This window comes from Chlorocebus sabaeus, chromosome 19 (genome assembly GCF_047675955.1).
Source record: "Chlorocebus sabaeus isolate Y175 chromosome 19, mChlSab1.0.hap1, whole genome shotgun sequence".
NCBI lineage: Eukaryota > Metazoa > Chordata > Mammalia > Primates > Cercopithecidae > Chlorocebus > Chlorocebus sabaeus.
Genome location: NC_132922.1, coordinates 31,697,733 through 31,717,151, shown reverse-complemented (window position 1 = coordinate 31,717,151; position 19,419 = coordinate 31,697,733). Strand labels below are relative to the sequence as shown.

General features: G+C 47.4%; 1 protein-coding gene across 3 annotated transcripts in view; it reads left to right on the top strand.

Annotated features, from left to right (window-relative positions):
- Positions 1 to 19,419, top strand: part of CDC45 (cell division cycle 45) — a 43,430-nt gene that overhangs the window by 17,636 nt on the left and 6,375 nt on the right. For all 3 annotated transcript variants that reach the window (XM_007975042.3, XM_037994848.2, XM_073007028.1), the window contains 7 exons: positions 1,401 to 1,449; positions 2,815 to 2,876; positions 4,557 to 4,607; positions 10,370 to 10,489; positions 12,361 to 12,492; positions 12,739 to 12,837; positions 13,449 to 13,610. In XM_007975042.3, coding sequence (XP_007973233.1) covers positions 1,401 to 1,449; positions 2,815 to 2,876; positions 4,557 to 4,607; positions 10,370 to 10,489; positions 12,361 to 12,492; positions 12,739 to 12,837; positions 13,449 to 13,610 — 675 coding nt within the window. The remainder of the gene's footprint in view (positions 1 to 1,400; positions 1,450 to 2,814; positions 2,877 to 4,556; positions 4,608 to 10,369; positions 10,490 to 12,360; positions 12,493 to 12,738; positions 12,838 to 13,448; positions 13,611 to 19,419) is intronic.

Sequence of the window (19,419 nt, the reverse complement as noted above, 5' to 3'; positions counted from 1 at the left end):
CCCAAGGTCTCCCAGGTACATGCCATCCATTAGAGACCATGGCCTTGGCTCTTTATTTTTGTTGAGTTTTTCCAGTGTAGATACTTTGATTTATAAATTATTTATAAGAAGTGCTCAAAAATTAAAATATTGGAAAGGTTATTCTAGCTTGAAGTGAGCATGCAGCAGTGCCCTTGAGGTGGGTCCTGGGGGAAGCCCTTGCTGGATCTGTCATGGAAGGTTTCCCAGGCCATCCAGCTGATATTTCCCCTGTTTCAGCTGAGGGCATGCACTCCTGCCACTGCCACAGGAGGAAGGCTGCCCCCTCGGATAAGGACAATGTAGGACAGGTGTGGTGGCTCACGCCTGTATTCCCAACACTTTGGGAGGCCCAGGCAGGAGAACCCAGGAGAGTTCGAGGCTGCAGTGAACTATGATTGTGCCATCGCACTCCAGCCTGGGTGACAGAGCAAGACCTTGTCTCTACAAACAAACCAAAAAAGGATAATGTAAAACCATTTCAGGAAGTATAAGGAAAGAAAAGTGAAAATAATTCATAATCACACTTTCTAATTCCAAGAGATTCTGGGTTTGGATTTCTATTCCTGGGTTATACATACTTGTGCATATTTTACATGATATACATCTGATTTTGCATCTTTCTACTTAATATAGCCATTTAAAATAGTTCTGAATAGGCTTTCTAAACAGCATAGGACTTAATTGGCAATTTCCCTTTTTGAAATGTAGGTTACTTCCAGTATTTTGCCATTATAAATAAGGCTTCAGTGAATTACTTTGTGCACACAGCAAGTTTTGTCTTGCTTTTTTGTTTGAATTGTAATTATGGGACAATTTCTCTGAATTGGAATTCTGGAACTATACCACTTTACATCATACATTGCCACTGGCAGTTTGTGTTAATTTCCCAATGTTACACATATACATTCTGCTAGAGTCAATAAGTGGCCAGATATGGTGGCTCATGCCTATAATCCCAGTACTTTGGGAAGCCAAGGTGGGGGGATTGCTTGAGCCCAGGAGTTTGAGACCGACCTGGACAACATAGTGAGACTTTGTCTCTATTAAAAAAAATTTTTTTTTTAATTAGCTGGGTGTAGTGGCACATGCCTGTAACCCCATCTACTTAGGAACTTAGGAGGCTGAGTTAGGAGGATCACTTGAGCCCAGGATGTCGGGGCTGCAGTGAGCTGTGATCATACCACTGCAATTCAGCCTGGGAGACAGAGCAAGAACCTGTCTCAATGAAAAAGAAAAAACTAAGTCAATATGTGAAAACAAATAGTACCATGATTTAATTTGCATTTCATTGAATACTGTCAAGTTTAGCATTTTTCCAAAATATTTGGCTTCCTGTACTGCTGCTGCTTGTTGAAGACCTGCATTTTATGTCATTACAGAAGAGACATCCTCTTTGACTACGAACAGTATGAATATCATGGGACATCGGTAAGTACTAATAGGTGCAACTCACTATAAAGTTCTGACTCCAGGGGTCAGTGTCCTCAAATGTGAAGAAGAAACACAGATTTTAGAGCCATAAAAGCCTGGTTTGAATCTGAGCTCCATGTCTTCCCCCTGTGTGACCTTGGGCAGCTGTTGCAAGCTCTCTGAGCCTTAAACGCCTCCTCCTCTGTAAAGAGAATAATCCTCATTTCAGAGGTAATTATTAAGATGATTGTTTGCACCCAATAGGTGATCAAAGAAGAGCAGCGTTTATTTTTGCTTATCATCAAAAATACAGAATGAGTTTGGACCAGTCTCTGTGCGAGAAGATAAAACGCTATATAGACTTCTAACAGTACATCAGTGTGTGTCTTTTATAAAACAGAATTTAGTGTGGAAAACCTACTATGTTGATAGTGTTGAGCAGAGCTCAAGGCCTTAAAGAGCCCTAAAAAATTAGTTTCAATAAAACATCCTGTATTTAGTGTTAGAATTTAATGCTGGGACTTTGAACTCTGACACCGTATTTCCAGTGTCCCTTCTATTGTCAAGGTTCCATTGTCCTTTGAAGGATCATCCTTTGCTGTCTCTGCTCAGTCCTTGCACATGGAAAATTCTAAGCAGTTGGTGAGGAGGTTGTTGATGCTAGCTTAGAGAAAATACCTCCCTCCAGATACATGGGCAAATTCCCTTGGAAATTCTCTCCCTGGAGGAAGCCCACATCTCACGACAAAGGGGATCTTAGGGTCTTCTGGTCAGACACCAGTCTTCCTCGAGGTCTTACCAAACAGAGACCCTCTGCTTATGGGAGTTAAATGCTCCGATGTGGACAGCCCTGTTGGAAGGACCCTCCTCACAAGAGGTCCTGAGGCCCCTCCCTCTTTAATATTCAAATATTTGGACCCAGGGCTCTGCCTGACCTAGCCTTCCTGGGAATGTGTTTGAGGACGCCAGCCAAGCAGGAGGAGTGTGCGGATGCAGAGCCAGGCAAACGATGGGATCTTCTGACTTTCATGATTCAGTGCCTGCCTCAGGCATCACTGAGGAACCCAGGGAGATGCAAAGAGGCCCCAGCCAGTGCTACACCTGAGCTGCCCCTACCAAGTGAATTCTACCCTTGCTACAGGATAAAATACACAGACAGTAATGATTTTAGCTAGCAAAGGAGTTACTTTCAGTCCTCTTCTCAGTTTAGCGTGTACTCATCCCACATGTCGGGCTGGAATCCACCCACATTCCCTGGCCAGGCAGACCCTCCATCCGCAGGCGTTTGCCAGGGCCCTTCTGGCTCAGGTACAGCCTGGCCTCATGGCCCAGCCCCAGCACATGCCCCTCCCATGAGCCTTAGACTTCTCTGCTTCCTTGCAGTCAGCCATGGTGATGTTTGAGCTGGCATGGATGCTGTCCAAGGACCTGAATGACATGCTGTGGTACGTAGCCCGTGCGGCAGCTGTGTGGGAGAGTTTGTTGCCTTGGTCAGTGGCACATAAGCAGCTCTGTCCTCCCACAGGGAGGGCACTTCCTCTGTCCCCACCAGGAGTGTCAGACACAGCTCCTTTCTGGGAATGTATGTGATTCTGGTCTTCTTCCTAACTGTGAAGCTCTGGGAGCTTCACACAAACATGGGACTTGGAGTGTCGGAGAATGCAGAGGAAGAGGATACAGTATAGCTTCACCCTCCCCACTCCTGCTACTCAGCCTGTGCTCAGTAAATTCAAGTGACAGGAGGAGTGTGAGGTTTGAAGGAGGCAGCCTTTGCAGTGGCTCACATCCTAATCCTACATCCATAATCCCAGTACTTTGGGAGGTCAAGACAGGAGCATCACTTGAGTGCAGGAGTTTGAGACTAGCCTGGGCAATGAAGTGAAACCCTGTCTCAAAAAAAGAAAAAACTATCCGGGCGTGGTGGCTCACCCCTCTAATCCCAACACTTTGGAAGGCCAAGGCAGGTGGATCACCTGAGGTCAGGAATTCGAGACCAGCCTGGCCAATATGGTAAAACCGTGTCTCTACCAAAAATAGAAGAAAAAAAAAATTAGCCGGGCGTGGTGGTGGATGCCCATAATCTCAGCTACTCAGGCGGCTGAAGTAGGAGAATCACTTGAATCCGGAAAGCAGAGGTTGTAGTGAGCCGAGACTGGGCCATTACACTCCAGCCTGGGCAACAAGAATGAAACTGTCTCAAAAATTAGCTGAGTGTGGTAGTGTGTACCTGTAGTCCAAGCTGCTCAGGAGGCTGAGGCAGGAAGATTGCCTGAACCCAGAAGTTCAAGGCTGCAATGAGCTACAATTGTGTCACTGTAGTCCAGCCTGGGTGACAAAGTGAGATGCCGTCTCTAAAAAAGGAGGCAGCTCTTGCTAGGCATCCTTGCAGCCCCGGCACACGGTGGCAAAATTTGATGTAGGAAGAACCATCCCTCCTCTGAGTCCACTGTGCGGGCTGCACCTGGCATGACTCAGCACAGTGGGGCCCAGTCACTCTTGCCATGGGCTGGCCGTCATGCTGGGGAAGCCAGGCCTTGCCTGGATCTCATAGGTAAAAGATGAGCCTGAAGACAAGAGCCTTGAAGCTCACCAGAGGCCTAAACACTGCTACTCTACATCCTGCTCCTTTAAGCTGTAGGATGAGTAGATGTGAACACAACTAGGGTCCCCTGTGCTGGGGGCAGGTGACATGAGGGACTCAGAGAGATGAAGTGATACCAGCATCACCAACAACTCAGCACAGGCCTCTGCCATGGTCCTACATCAACTTCACTCTGAGTGTTGGGGTCAGGAGTGCAGGACAAGAGCAGAGCATGGCCTGGGAGTGGACAGGAGTGCTGACTCCTGTTACAGCTGCCATGACTGCCCTGGGAGGTTTTCCTCCTCTGAGTACTTAAAGCTCCCACAGTGGCAGACACTGCACTGCGAGGCCCCAGTTACCTGTCTAACCTCTCCACCTCAAGGAGAGAGGCCACCTGACTGAGGCAAGCCAGGGTCTGGCCCCACTGGCAGGACATTCCCCAGAGTGCTGAGCTTGGGCCCGTTCCATCATCTCACTCCATCCCCCAGGCCTCATGGAGTCCAGGTGGGCTATAGGCCGTCTCCACTGCCTTCTCTTCCTCCAGGTGGGCCATCGTTGGACTAACGGACCAGTGGGTGCAAGACAAGATCACTCAGTAAGGACACACTCCCTTGCCTTGCAGAGTCAGCCCTGTGCTGTGGCCAGGTGCACAGCCTGACCGTAGCCACTAAGTTTTTAGCAGGGTCTCTGTAGGGTCCTATTGAGAAGTGAGAACTGGTCCTCCTCCTTGGGCCCAGGCATTTGTCACTGAGGAAGGGCTAACTAAGTACCAACCAAGTGACCGTGGCCTTGTGTGGCCTCTTCATCTTGCAGGTAGAGCCAGCCTCCCCAGTTATCTCGCAGTGCCCTGCTTGTGCTGGGTGCTGTGGGCAGGGCCAGGCTTAGAGGCAGGTGCTGAGGTGTGGCCCTTGCAGTAGGTCGGGGTTGGGGGAAGACGACATAGGAGCAGGTTGGGGGCGGGATGAGAGCCCCTAGTGAAGACCCTGAGTATCTTGCCAAGGATAGGGGTTTGACCCCAAAGGTAAGGGGAAGGCTCCAGAGGATTTTAAGGGGTCTGGTGTGAAGCAGAACCCCTTTTTGCCCTCAGTGGTGGGCTCCCCATCTGATAGACTGACGGTGAGCTGCAAGGCTGCCTCAGAATGCAGATGCTGTGGGGTGAAGTGGGGGTCGGCTTCTTCTTCCATCCCTGCTAATGCACGAAGTGGGCCATCCTTCTCTAGTGGCCATCAGGCAGAACCTCTTAGGGATTGGCATGGACCTAGACCCCAACATGGTGGCCCTCTCCTAGGGGACCCCTGTAGATGTCCCCAAGCTGTTACCTGGCACAGCCTCCAGTTGGGCGCTGGTCTCCTCATGCAGTTTGAATAGGCCCCATGCCACTATTTCCTGCCTCCCCAGCCCTGCCCCTGTCTGGGTCCTGCAATGAGGCCCACAAGGCAGTAGAAGCCCAAGTTTCAGGCTTGGGGCTGCTGCTTGGACAGGTCACCTTGGCACAGCCCACTGCCTTGTTGGGCCTCAGTCCCTTCCTGTGTTAAGAGTAGCATGGAATCTGTGCACAGATAATGTAGGGGCTAGAAACACCATGGTGCATGCACTGATAGGCACTGTTCCTGGTCTGTAGCAGTCTGTCAGGTGAGGCCCCACGGTCACTGTCCTGGTTGGTGGCCCTTTGGAACCTAGAGTGGCGTCTTCCTGCTGTCATTGTGCTCAGTGGCACTTCCTGTACAGGATCTGTACCTGAAACTGTCCCTATAAACTTTACAAAATTAATGAGGGCAGGGGGAAGGGAGAACTGAAAATGCTCCCTTCTCCTTACTCGGTGCCCTGCAATCATGAAACTCTTCCTCTGCTGCAAACTCTGCTATCTCAGTGTAACAGGTCTGTTACTGCACAGCGGACATATGGACCTCCTGGTCCTATAACACATTTTGGAGGCCGGCCGCGGCGGCTCACCCCTATAATCCCAGCACTTTGGGAGGCAGAGGTGAGTGGATCACCTGAGGTCAGGAGTTCGAGACCAGACTGGCCACATGGTGAAACACCGTCTCTACTAAAAATAGAAAAATTAGCTGGGCATGATGGCACACACCTGTATTGTAGTCCCAGCTACTCGGGAGGGTGAGGCAGAAGAATCGCTTGAACCCAGGAGGCGGAGGCTGCAGTGAGCCGAAATCGTGCCATTGCACTCCAGCCTGGGCAACAGAACAAGACTCCGTCTCAAAAAAAACCAAACCAAAACAAACAAAAAATTTTGGAGAGCCTACCTGAAGTCCCTTATGGGTATTTGCCGTGGCTAGGTGCCCCTTCGCTGTTCGGTGGGCAGGACCCAGTGATAGCCCAAGGGGCCACTGGGCTCCATTGAAATATGGGCTGTCGCTGGTGCCCTGCCTGTTGACGGGGCAGTGTCTACCTTTGATGCATAAACTGCTCGCAGCAAAGACAGTTTCTGGTTTTGAAAGGCATTTTAGGAAAGTTTTCTCCATGCAACTGGCACCCCCCTTTCTCTTCTGATTTGCTGGCCTCCTTGGAGATCTTGTGGCCTCCTCGGAATCTTGTGGCATATTATAACCCTTTCTTAATTGGAAATGACCCAGACACCCAACAAGCATCTAAAATAATTTTAGGATTTTAAGCTACATAGAAAGTTTGCCTACAAGCTTTCATAACAATTTACATTTCCTGCATTTTTAAGTTTGCCTAGATTACTTACGAAAACTGAGATACTAGACAAAACTAGTCATCATTTCAAATTATTGTTAACCTTTTTCTTTTTTTGAAATGGGGTCTGTCTCACAGGCTGGAGTGCGTTGGCATAAACATAACTCACTGCAGCCTTAACCTCCTGGGAGCAAGCAGTCCCACCACCTTAGCCTCCCATGTAGCTGGGACTACAGGCGTGTGTCACGATGCCTGGCTAATTTTTTTGATTTTTTTGTAGAGATGGGGTCTTACTTTGTTGCCGAGGCTGGTCTTAAACTCCTAGGCTCAAGCAGTCCTCCCTCAGCTTCCCAAAGTGTTGGGATGACAGATGTGAGTTGCCATGCCTGGCCTTCTTAATCATTTTTGTAACCTGTGACCATCAGATGTTCACCTAAGAACCTTAAAGTTAAATGCATATGTATTTTTGCTGACAACTCAGAAGATTCAGCTGTTATCGTTAAACCAACAATATTAATCTTATTTGTCAAAAAATCATACAAAGATCATTCTGGTTTTGGTTAGGTTTATAGTCTTATAACCTTTTATGCAAAGTCCTGACACCCTAAATATCCAGTAGAGACAAATATAAAATTGTTCGGTCAATAAACTCAGAAAAAAGATGTATGCTGATAGTTTTGAAGACATTTCTATTTTTATTTTACCAATGATTGTAAAGCCAGCTTATTTACTAAAGATCATTTAAGTCACATGAACTTGAAAAATGTTTGAACTTATTTACTTTGTTTATGAGCACTCATTTATTTATAAGCCAGTTTGGTACCGTGTAGACACAACATATAACACAACACATGTACATACATCTAAATTGATTTTAACCCACATACACACACATACAAAGGTACAGCTTTTACTGCAGAACTCTAGCCATGAGACAGCTCACCAGTTTATAAAAGAGGGCTGGATCCAAATTATTTCTGACAAAATTGGAACCATTCACATAAATAAACCTTGTTTATCCCAATAGGTAATTCAATGAAGGCTGTGAACTAAAATTTTGAATAAAGCAGTTTCTATAGCAGTTTGATTTTAAAAACTTACCCTTTCTTCTTTTTTCTACTTTCAAGTTTTCAATGATTACATTTTAGCTACAACTGGCTGAGCTGTATAAGCAAAACAAAATCTCCAAGTAGCTCTGAATTAGTAATACCATAAACAGTGAGTCTTATCTCAATACCAGTAGCTTAATAACACCAGATTCAAAGCAGGCAGAAAAGAGACTGGGGTGATGGCTCATGCCTGTAATCCCAGCACTTTGTTGGGGGTAGGAGGATTGCAGGAATCCAGCCTAGGTAACATAGAACCCCTCTCTACAAAAATAAAAAAAAAAAAATCAACTGGGCATGGTGGTGCACGCCTGTGGTCCCAGCTACTTGGGAGGCTGAAGTGGGAAGATTACTTGAGCCTGGGAGGTCAAAGCTGCAGTGAGCTGTGATTGTGCCACTGTCCTCCAGCCTGGGAAACAGAGTGAGACCCTGTTTTAAAAAAAGAAAGCAGACAGAAACTTTCCTCATAGTTTTTCCACAGGAATTCCTTCTTTTAGTGGGTAAGTTATACATTGCACTAACCTGATGAAGACATATATCTCTTGTCTTCCCAGTTTTACAAGATGCAGCCCAGTGCCCAGCTTGGAGTAACCAAATCAATATTTCTCATTCCAGCTGAGACGATATACACCCAACAAAAATGCAGACACTAATCACTCCACTTCACACCCAGATTTGATGTGGCGAGGCTCACATTTGCCCTTGTCAGCCCCCAGCACCTTTGATCTACTCAAAGTTGGGAGGAATTACCTCCAACCAGGAGTTCAGCGGGTGGTCTCTGGGTAAGATGAAAAAGCATATGATCAACCTGAGTTAGGCCTGCTGAGCTTCTGCCATTAATTCCTTCAGGGATCCCTTTCATAAACATAAACATTCATAACAAGACAAAGACAAAAGGCCTTCCAAAATCAAGTTACAAATTTTAGAAGTCAAGAGGATTTCTCCCAAGCAGTTCTTTTTGGTCTCCTTCCAATGTAGACGAAGTCCCCTCAAACAAGGCCTTTCCTATTACTAGGGAGGGTCTACAAGACCTCAGAGGAGGCCTCAAGCCTTCAGAGGGAGCCACAAGACCTCCAAAGGGGCCAGCAAATCAGAGGAGAAAGGGGTGCTGGTTGCATTGAGAAAACTTACCTAAGATGCCTTTCAAAACCAGAAACTTGCTTTGCTGTGAGCAGTCTACGCACCAAAGGCCTGACATTGCCATGTCAACAGGCAGGGTACCGGCGGCACCCATAGTTCAGTGGAACCCAGGGGCCACTTGGGCTTTGGACTTGTCTCTGGGTCCTTCCCACTGAACAGCAAAGGGGCACCGAGCCACAGGCAAATGCCCGCAAGGGGCTCCAGGCTAGGCTCACCATAATGTGTTATAGGACCAGCAGGTTTGTATGCCCGCTGTGTAGTAACAGACTTGTTATACTGAGACAGCAGAGTTTGCAGCAGAGGAAGAGTTTCATGATTGCAGGGCACTGAGTGAGGAGATGGGAGGAGACCCTCAAATCCATCTCTTTGAGGAGTTCTGGGCTGGGTCTTTTTTTGTTTGTTTGTTTTTGAGACAGAGTTTCGCTCTTGTTGCCCAGGCTGGAGTGCAATGGTGCGATCTCGGCTCACTGCAGCCTCTGCCTCCCAGATTCAAGCGATTCTCCTACCTCACCCTCCTGAGTAGCTGGGATTACCAGCATGCACCACCACGCCAGGCTAATTTTGTATTTGTAGTAGAGACGGGGTTTCTCCATGTTGGTCAGGCTGGTCTCAAACTCCTGACCTCAGGTGATCCACCCACCTCGGCCTCCCAAAGTGCTGGGATTACAGTTATGAGCCACCTCGCCCAGCCTGGGCTGGGGTTTTTAAGGGGACTGTGGAGGGTGAGGGGCTGGAAAATTGGGATAGTTGATTGGTGGGGGAAGGGGGATGAAATCATCAAGGTGTACAAACCACTCGGGTGAGTCAGCTCCTCATGGGGTCCTTCAGAGCAGTTGAGTCAGTAGCTCCATCAGTATACGGGACCCACAGGAATATCTCAGAGGGAAAACAGCATTTCCTAAGGTTCAAGTTGTGATCTACGGAGCAGTGAGGGGAACTACAATCTTGTGAAGGGGTCTCCATGCTTCTGAGGCAATAGACACCAAACAACTATGAGGAAGCAGTCAGAGAGCACGCCGACCTAGTGACTGATGCTGACGTGCTGCGAGCTGGGTTCATTTTCATTTCTCCCCTCCCCCTGCCCTCATTAATTTTGTAAAGTGTATAGGGAACATTTCACCCACTCTGCTGTGGATCCCTGTCACTTATGGAGTCTATCATCTTGGCTGTGTGGGCTGTGGGCTCTGCAGTGCCCGTTTCTCAGGAGGTGTGAGACCCATGAGGACAGGAGGTGGGCAAGGCTGGAGACCACACCCCCCCGCTCCATCCAATCATGTTTTCCTGGCTGCTTGGTTTCTATGCAGGCTGCATGTCCTTAGTCCTTGCATGGGAACAGCTCCCGTGGTGAGCAGGCCCTTGAGGGAGTTCCTGAGCAGGAATGGAGCCTAGGCTCAGGCTGCCTGGTAAGATCTGGAGGGAACCAGCCGAGGCTTGTGCTACCTTTTTTTTCCAGAATGAAATATGTGACTGATGTCGGTGTCCTGCAGCGCCACGTTTCCCGCCACAACCACCGGAACGAGGATGAGGAAAACATGCTCTCCGTGGACTGCACGCGGATCTCCTTTGAGTATGAGTATCCTTGTGGCCCAGCCTGAGGGACACAGGCAGCACCCCTGCCTCCAGGGTTCTGCTCAGTGAGCCTTGTTTGCTTTGTCACCCTCTGTGGGTTCTGGCCCACATCCCCAGGAGGAAAAGCAGGTGGGACGGGAAGTTTTGGGGGAAGGGGCTGTGGTGTGCTACCCCAGCTCATCTGTGTGGCTTTGGCTTCTAAATGCCAGAGCTGAGTTTGGAAGTGTCACCCTTCTCCAGCACATCCCTGTAAAGTGCTTATTGTGGGCCTGGTTCTGGACGTGGTAGTGAGGGTAGCGGTTCATGCAGTCAGGAAAGAAGAAGGGAGCTACCATGTAATCACACAGTATGATGTTTCTTTGAGAAACACATGGGACGTTAGTGGAGTGCTCAGGAAAGACCATGGGGAGGCCACATCTCACACAGTCTCAGCCACACTCAGTGTGAGCACAGGAGGGACTGGGGGACTGACTGGGATCAGGTGTCAGGAGGCCAGAGCAGGCCTTATGAGCCAAGGGCAGCGGGAGATTGTGGAGTGACCAGAGTTTGAGTCAGGGTTTTTAAAAGGTCCCTTGGCTGCCCAGTAGAGGTAGGTTGGGGGTGAGGAGATGGTCACAGCTCTCCAAGGCCACACAATAGTGGTTCGGCCCAGATTGCACCAGTGGCTGTGAGCAGTCAGGTTACATGATGTCAGGGATGGAGCTGCCCTGTCTCTGCACTGTGATGACTGGGAAGGAGGAAGAGTGAGTGTGGGCACATCAGTAGTCAGGTGGCCATCAGAGCCTAGGAAGCAGGGCAGAGCTGGCTGAACTGGGGAGGAGAGCCGCTGTGCATAGGAACCGGTCCCATCATGTGTGTGGCAAGGTGGACTACTTACCCAGGGACCATGGGAGTGTGTGACTGAGGCAGGAGGGAGGGAGTCAGGGAGCTGAGGATGCCAGGGCTTCAGAAAGCTTCTGGAATGTGGGCAGGGAGCATGGTGGTCTGAAGGCCTGGGAGTCCCCAGGAGTTGGGAGGGGCAATGGTGGGGACTGAGCATGCCGAGGAAGCAGGCAGGACCAGGCTCTCGTCCTGTAAAGGGGAGGTCCGCCGTGGGGGGCAGTCCACACTCACTAGCTGCACTCACAGTGCCAGGAGCTGTCATGGGTATGTTTAAGAAAAGTGCTGAGGAGGCCGGGCGGGGTGGCTCACGCCTGTAATCCTAGCACTCTGGGAGGCCAAGGCGGGCGGATCACGAGATCGGGAGATTGAGACCATACTGGCTAGCATGGCGAAACCCTGTCTCTACTAAAAAATGCAAAAAATTAGCTGGGCGTGGTGGGCGCCTATAGTCCCAGCTACTTGGGAGGCTGAGAGGCAGGAGAATGTTCTGCGTGAACCCAGACGGCAGAGCGTGCAGTGAGCTGAGATTGTGCCACTGCACTCCAGCCTGGGTGACAGAGCAAGACTCTGTTTCAAAAAAAGAAAAAAGAAAAAAGGGTTGAGGATGGGGGAGCTTCGTGAGGGCTGGGCTCAGTGGAGCAGGAGGTGCAGGACGACAAGCTGGTCAGCCCAGCCTCCCATGTCATGTGTGGTCGTGACTGCTCCGTGTGACCACAGCACACGGACTCTGCAGACCCCTGTGCTCCAGATTCTCTGCCTGTCAGACAGGGATGGTGGTCTGTGCCTGTCACTTCACAGGCTCTCCATATGGGTCAACTTAAGCTAAGAAGGTCAAAGGGCTCCAAGTCACCCTTGGGATACCTGGTCGTGCAGGCAGGCCTGGCGAGGAAGGGTCCCGCCATCAGAGTGGCCCACCTGCTGGAGTTACGAGGTTGGGACTGTGTGCTCAGGGCAGCCAGTGGGTGCTTGCATGCTCCTTGACTGCAGGCCCAGCCTCCGCCTGGCGCTCTATCAGCACTGGTCCCTCCATGACAGCCTGTGCAACACCAGCTATACCGCAGCCAGGTTCAAGCTGTGGTCTGTGCATGGACAGAAACGGCTCCAGGAGTTCCTCGCAGACATGGGGTGAGTGACTGCCTGGGCCTGCAGTGCCAGCCCTGGCCACCCCCAAGGGAAAAGCCCCTCTGCTTTGTTGTAACCGACTTAGTTATAAAATGCAGCCTGTCCTGCCATAAGCTCCTCGCCCTAGATCCCAGAATATCCTCTGAATGCCGGTGCGGGGACATCCTTGCTTGCCCTTGGTTTGGGTTTCTTTCCACCCTGTCGGTGTATGGTGACCTCGCTCATGTGGCTTGGGCTTGTTCTTTCCAGTCTTCCCCTGAAGCAGGTGAAGCAGAAGTTCCAGGCCATGGACATCTCCTTGAAGGAGAATTTGCGGGAAATGATTGAAGAGTCTGCAAATAAATTTGGGTAAACACACATTTTTCTGGATTTAGCTTCTTTAAAGTGAAAAGTTCTACTTTAACTGTGCTCCTAAAATAATGCAAAAAAAAAACAACAACCCAAGAATGTACAATTAGTGTTACGCGAGTCTGGCCATTCCTGAAGTCTTGAGTTCTTTTTGGGTTAAAAATATGACTTTTTCAAGCTTGTGAGATTTAGGATCCTTGGATCCCAGGGCTGCTGTGGGACCTGTGAGATCGATCCCAGTCTGTTTCACTGGAGACAGCAAATGGGCCACAGAGCCAGGTTCAGGTGAACTCTGCCCGACCAAGTCCGTGGGCACTCCTGGAGGCCCCTGTCTTCTCCCACCCCAGCCAGCTGGCATGCTAGGGTGTGGGAGAGGACCCCACACACCCGTAAGCCAGCCAAACAGCTGTTGACGAGAAGGCATCTGGCCACTCTGGGCTGCAGGGCTGGTATGTCTGGACGTTCTGACCTGCCTCATCCTCTGAGCAGCACAGCTGTGCTAGAAGCATTGGCTCGGGCATGTGAGGGACATTAGCACATCTGTTGGCCTGCTTGGCACTGAGAGCTCGCCCACAATTTGAGGGTGACAGCTGTGTTTGCTTCCGTGACAGGATGAAGGACATGCGCGTGCAGACTTTCAGCATTCATTTTGGGTTCAAGCACAAGTTCCTGGCCAGCGACGTGGTCTTTGCCACCATGTCTTTGATGGAGAGCCCCGAGAAGGATGGCTCAGGGACAGATCACTTCATCCAGGCTCTGGACAGCCTCTCTAGGTAGGAGGGCTGTGGGTTTGCCATTGCCTCATGGGGCCACCACTCGTTCTCATAGTGGCCAGGGAGGTCAGTTACGGGAACCCCAGGGCTGTGGGAGTGACTGTGTCCTGCAGAAACTGCTTGTGTGAACTGGAATCACAATGCCAGCATGGCATGTACCTGACATATTACCTGCCCCTCTTCAGTATTTGTCACTTTCTCTTGAATCCTTTTTGGCTCTTTTTTCTTTTTGATTTTTAAAATTTTCTTTTTTTACCTTTTGTATCTCTTAACAAAAGGCATTGTTTGTTGTGTATATTCATTCTTGTGTTTAATCTTACAGTTTAGTTGTCATTTCTCAATTTTTTAATTTTCCAATTCTTTCTTTTCTTACTTCCTGAGATGTCCTGTATTTTTCCTTGTCTTTTTGCTTGTTTTGAAATAGAATGTGACAATTTGGATCTTTTTTTTAGCATGTCTTTCTAGTGTCAGAAAAATATCTCCAAATACATTGAATTTATCTGGGAATTAGAAAAGAGGATTACAGTGTCTGTGATGCACAGCTATGGTAACCCAAATATGCATCCAAAGAGAGGAGGCTAAGGGGAAGCTTTTATTGGCAAAAGGAGAAGTTCACATAAGCTAGCTTGGAAACAATTCATTGGTTTCAGAGACTCAAAGCCAGAGTTGGTATCAGTTCATTGGTGAAGATGCATTACTGGGCAAGTGTTATATTTTAAGAGCATCTTATCTGAATTGTTGCAGTCCTAAAGAAGGGATTTCTTGTGGGGTTATTTAGAAAGTCTTTGAGTCTTTATTCCAGACATGCAAGCAGGAGCTCTCTTCTTTGGTGCTTTCCCAGCTTTAATTTGTTTGGGCCTGACAAAAAGTGATTTCATCCTGGGATCTGCAACTTTCACATTAGTGTGCTTTCATTGTCCAGGGAGGTGTTCCTGTTCCTTCTCTTTTTTTCTAGTAGAGACTTTGAGGGGATTTGACTTTGCTACTTCTCTCATGCTCTTTATTTATAAATTTCATTTCCCTGACTTTTTAGGAGGAGGAGGCATGATTCGGACAGCTTTTCTGACTTCAAGAGCTGCCACTTCTGTTGCTTTTGTGCAGTGGTAAAGATGCATATGTATATATGGGGGCCTGCTTTCTGGGATTTCCTGGTTCTGCTCCCAAGCACACTTTTTTGTTCCCACAGATTTATTGAGATACAATTTGCATGCCATACAGTTCACCCATTTAACGTGTACAATATGATGGCTTTTATTTATTTTTTTTTTACTTTTTTAGAGACAGAGTCTCGCTCTATTGCCCAGGCTGGAGTGCAGCGGCATGCTCATAGCTCACAGCAACCTCAAGCAATCCTCCTACCTCAGTCTCTTGAGTAGCTGGGACAACAGGTGCATGCCACCACACCTTGCTAATTTTTAAAATTTTTGTAGAGATGTGATATCACTATGTTGCCCATACTGGTCTCAAATTCCTAGGCTCAAGCAATCCTTCCACCTCAGCCTCCCAAAGTGCTGGGATGAACAGGCATGAGCCACTGTGCCTAGCCTGCAATGACTTTTAGTAGGTTACAGTTAGGTTTTGCAAGGTTGTGCACCAATTACCACTATCTAATTTTAGAGCATTTTCATTGCCCCAGAGAGATCCTCCCAGCCTCTGGCAACCACCAATCTCCCTTTTGTCTTTATGAATTGATTGTTCTGAGCATTTCATACAAATGGGATCATACAAGATGTGGTTCTTTGTGACTGGGGTCTTCACTTAGCATCATGTTTGCAAGGCTCATCTATATTGTAGGATGTATTGGTACTATATGTCTTCCTCCCCCTGCACCCGAGACAGAATCTCACTCTGTCGCCCAGGCTATAGTCTAGTGGCATGTTCTCGGCTCACTGCAACCTCCGCCTCCTGGGTTCAAGCAATTCTCCTGCCTCAGCCTCCCGAGTAGCTGGGATTACAGGCACATGCCACCAAGCCCGGCTAATTTTTGTAGTTTTAGTAGAGACGGGGTTTCACCATGTTGGTCAGGCTGGTCTCAAACGCCTGACCTTGTGATCCGCCTGCCTTGGCCTCCCAAAGTGCTGGGATTACAGGCATGAGCCACCACGCCCAGCCAATATCTTTTTATTGTAAATAATATTCCATTGGATGGATATATTCTATTTCATTTATAAGTTCATCAGTTGATGGGCATGTGGCTTGTTTCCACCTGTTGACTATTGTGACTGATGCTTCTGTGAACCTAGATGTACAAGTTTTTGTGTAGTCATGTCTTTGTTTCTTTTGGTTATATACCTACAAGTGGAAATACTGGGTGACATGGTAACACTAGGTTTAACCTTTTGGGGAACTGCCAGACTGTTTTCCACAGCAGCTGCACCATTTCACATTCCCACCAGATGGGAGGGTTTCAGTTTCTTCACATCCTCACCGACACTTGTTTTTGTCCATCTTTTGGATTACAGCCATCCCAGTGAGTATGAAGTGGTATCTCATGGTTTTGATTTGCATTTTCTTGATGACTAATAGTGCTGAGCATCTTCTCATGTGCTTATTGGTCATTTGTGTATCTTGTTAGGAGAATTGTCTATTTGAGTCCTTTGTCTTTTTTTTTTTTTTTTTTTTTTTGAGACAGGGTATCACTCTGTTGCTCAAGCTGGAATGCAGTGGTACAATCATGGCTCACTGCAGCCTCAAACTCCTTGGCTCAAGCCATCCTCCCACCTCAGCCTCCTGAGTAGCTGGGATTACAGGCATGAGCTTCCACACCTGCTAATTTTTAAATGTTTAGTAGAGATGAGGTCTTACCATGTTGCCCAGGCTGGTCTCAAACTCCTGGGCTCAAGCAGTCTTCTGGCCTTGGCCTCCCAAAGAACTGGGATTATAGGTATAAACCATCGTGCCCAGCCTAAAATTTTTATATATCCTACATACAAATCCCTTATCAGATAAGTAATTTGCAAATATTTTCTCCCATTCTGTAGGCTGGCTTTTCACTTTGTCAGTGTCCTAGGAAATATAAAATTTGTTAATTTTGATGACATTTAAGTGATCTGCTTTTTCCTTTGGTTCTTGCGCTTTTGGTGTCATAGCTAAGAAACCATTGCCTAACCCAAGGTCATGAAGATTTCACATTATTTTTTTTACTAACACTTTTATAGTTTTAGCCCTTACATTAGGAGTATGATTCATTGAAGGCTAATTTTTTTTTTTTTGGAGGCAGGGTCTTACTCTGTCACTTAAGCTGGTGTGCAGTGGCACGATTTCCACTCACTGCAACTTCTGCCTCCCAGGTTCAAGCGATTCTCCTGCCTCAGTCTCCCAAGTAACTGGAACTATAGGCATGTGCCACCACACCTGGCTAATTTTTGTATTTTTTGTAGAGACATGTTGGCCAGGCTGGGCCCCTTACTCTTTACTATAGTCTCCTTATACTTTACCAGGATTCCTTGCTGTTTAACAGGACCCCTTGCTCATTACCAGGACTCCTTGCACTCTAGGGAGGCCCCTTATACTTTCCCTTGGCCCACTGCACTCACCTGCTGTTGCATAGGGCAAACTTCCTCTCAGTTTGGGCCACTGCTCTCCAGTTGCCTGGAGTTTTAAGTCTTCTTAGGTCTCACTACCTCTCGGCTTTCTCTCGCACTGATATAGATTGTGTACCTGTCTGGCTGTTCATGGTCTCTTTTCACCTGCTTACACTTTGGGGTTTGAAGTGTTCCCTTGTTCTCTTAATTTGTTGCAAATGTGTGTCCGAAGTTTTTCGTTTTGCAATATAGTTGCTCTACTTTTATCTAGAAATTTGGGGAAATCCAAACACTGTCTTACCACTGTTGCTGCCATCGTCCCAGCATTGATGGGTAGGCTTTAGACATTGTCTACCAACTTCCTACTGTGACAAAGGAGCATCTGTCCCACTCTTGTCCACCTTCCCTCCTGTTGGTACAGTTATGCCACTATTTTTAACTTCTTTGTAACTTTAACATATTTATGTCTTCTTTCATCACCAGTGTCTCGTCTCCCTACTTTGTAAGAAAAGGATATTTGAAACACTCTTAATCCATTTTGTGTTGCTATAAAGGAGTACCTGAGGCTGGGTAATTTATAAAGAGAAAAGGTTTATTTGGCTCACAATTCTGATGGCTGGAATGCTCAAGATTGGGCATCTGCATCTGGTGAGGGCCTCAGGCTGCTTCCACTCATGGCAAAAGGGGAGCTGGTGTGTGCAGAGACCATGTGGTAATGGAGGAAGGAAGAGAAAGGAGGAAAGTACTAGGCTCTTTTTAACAACCAGCTGTCATGGGAACTAATAGAGTAAGAACTCACTTATACCCCCTAGCCCCAGGTAGGGCATTCATCTATTCATGAGGGATCTGCCCCCATGATCCAAACATTTCCCATTAGACCCCATCTCTGCGATCTTGGATCAGATTTCAACATGAGGTTTCGAGGGGACAGATATCCAAGCTGTGGAAACAGCCTTACTTTGCTCTTCAGCTGTCCTTGGTATTTTCTGAAATTTGTGCTTTTACGTTTTCAAGACTGATAACAATCTTGGGATAGAGAAAAAGATAATTTGTCTTATCTTTGGCTGTAGGTTGATTTTATTTTATTTTATTTTATTTTATTTTATTTTATTTATTTATTTTTTTAGAGACGGAGTCTCGCTCTGTCGCCCAGACTGGAGTGCAGTTGTGCGATCTCGGCTACTGCAAGCTCCTCCTCCTGGGTTCACCCGCCAGTCTCCTGCCTCAGCCTCCCTAGTAGCTGGGACCACAGGCACCCGCCACCATGCCCAGCTAATTTTTGTAGAGATGGGGTTTCACTGTGTTAGCCAGGATGGTCTTGATCTCCTGACCTCGTGATCTGCCCACCTCGGTCGGCCTCCCAAAGTGCTGGGATTACAGGCGTGAACTACTGCGCCCAGCCTATAGGTTGATTTTAAAAGATGAAAGTCAACAAATAGTTTACTTTATTGTGCTAATAAACTATTCCAGAGACAATCATGTGTAATAGTGGATTACTATCTGGCACGGCTCTTTGTTTTTCCTGGCGTTTTTAATTGCCTCCTTTATCACATTCATTTTTTTCTCCCTTAAACTCCTTCCAGCCGTTATTCTCTGAGCCCCTTTTTGCTGAAGAGTCTGGGATTCTGTCTGCTCACCACAGCCTGGACCTACAGCTCTCTAGGCCTGCCTTCCACTATCCTCATGGATGTCCAAATCTTGGCTGTGCCTCTTAGTTAGGTCCAATGTTTCTTGAGATCTTCATCTTTGTTTCATTTACTCCCTCGTTAAATTAGAGCACAGTTCTTAAGTAACTTTCAAATAAAAGTCACATGTGAGATAAACTTTCTGAGTTCTTATATATCTGACAGTATCTTCATTTTACTATTTCTTTACTATTCCCTCCACAGAAAACATCCATGTTTTTTATTCTTGCTTTCCAGGCTTCCTGGAATGATGATGCTCTGTCTTATATTTTTGCCTTACATTTTCCGTAACTTTGTCTTGTTACCTATGTTGAGGAAGCTTTTCTTGACTTATCCTTTGGACTTTGAGTGGATGTTTTATCTTTTGCAATTGTTTTTATTTCCATCAACATTTCCTAGTTTTTGACTGTTCGTTTTTCATAGCATCCTGTTCTTGGTTTAGGAATGTAAGAGTTGCACACATCTCTCTGAAGATACTAGTTAGAGTTCATTTTAACTTTCTTTTGTTCTCCAAATTATCTGTTTCCTTCAGGGTTATTTTTTCAGGCCACAGGCATTTCTCAAATGATCTGATGTCTTTCATATTCGAGAAGGGGATCG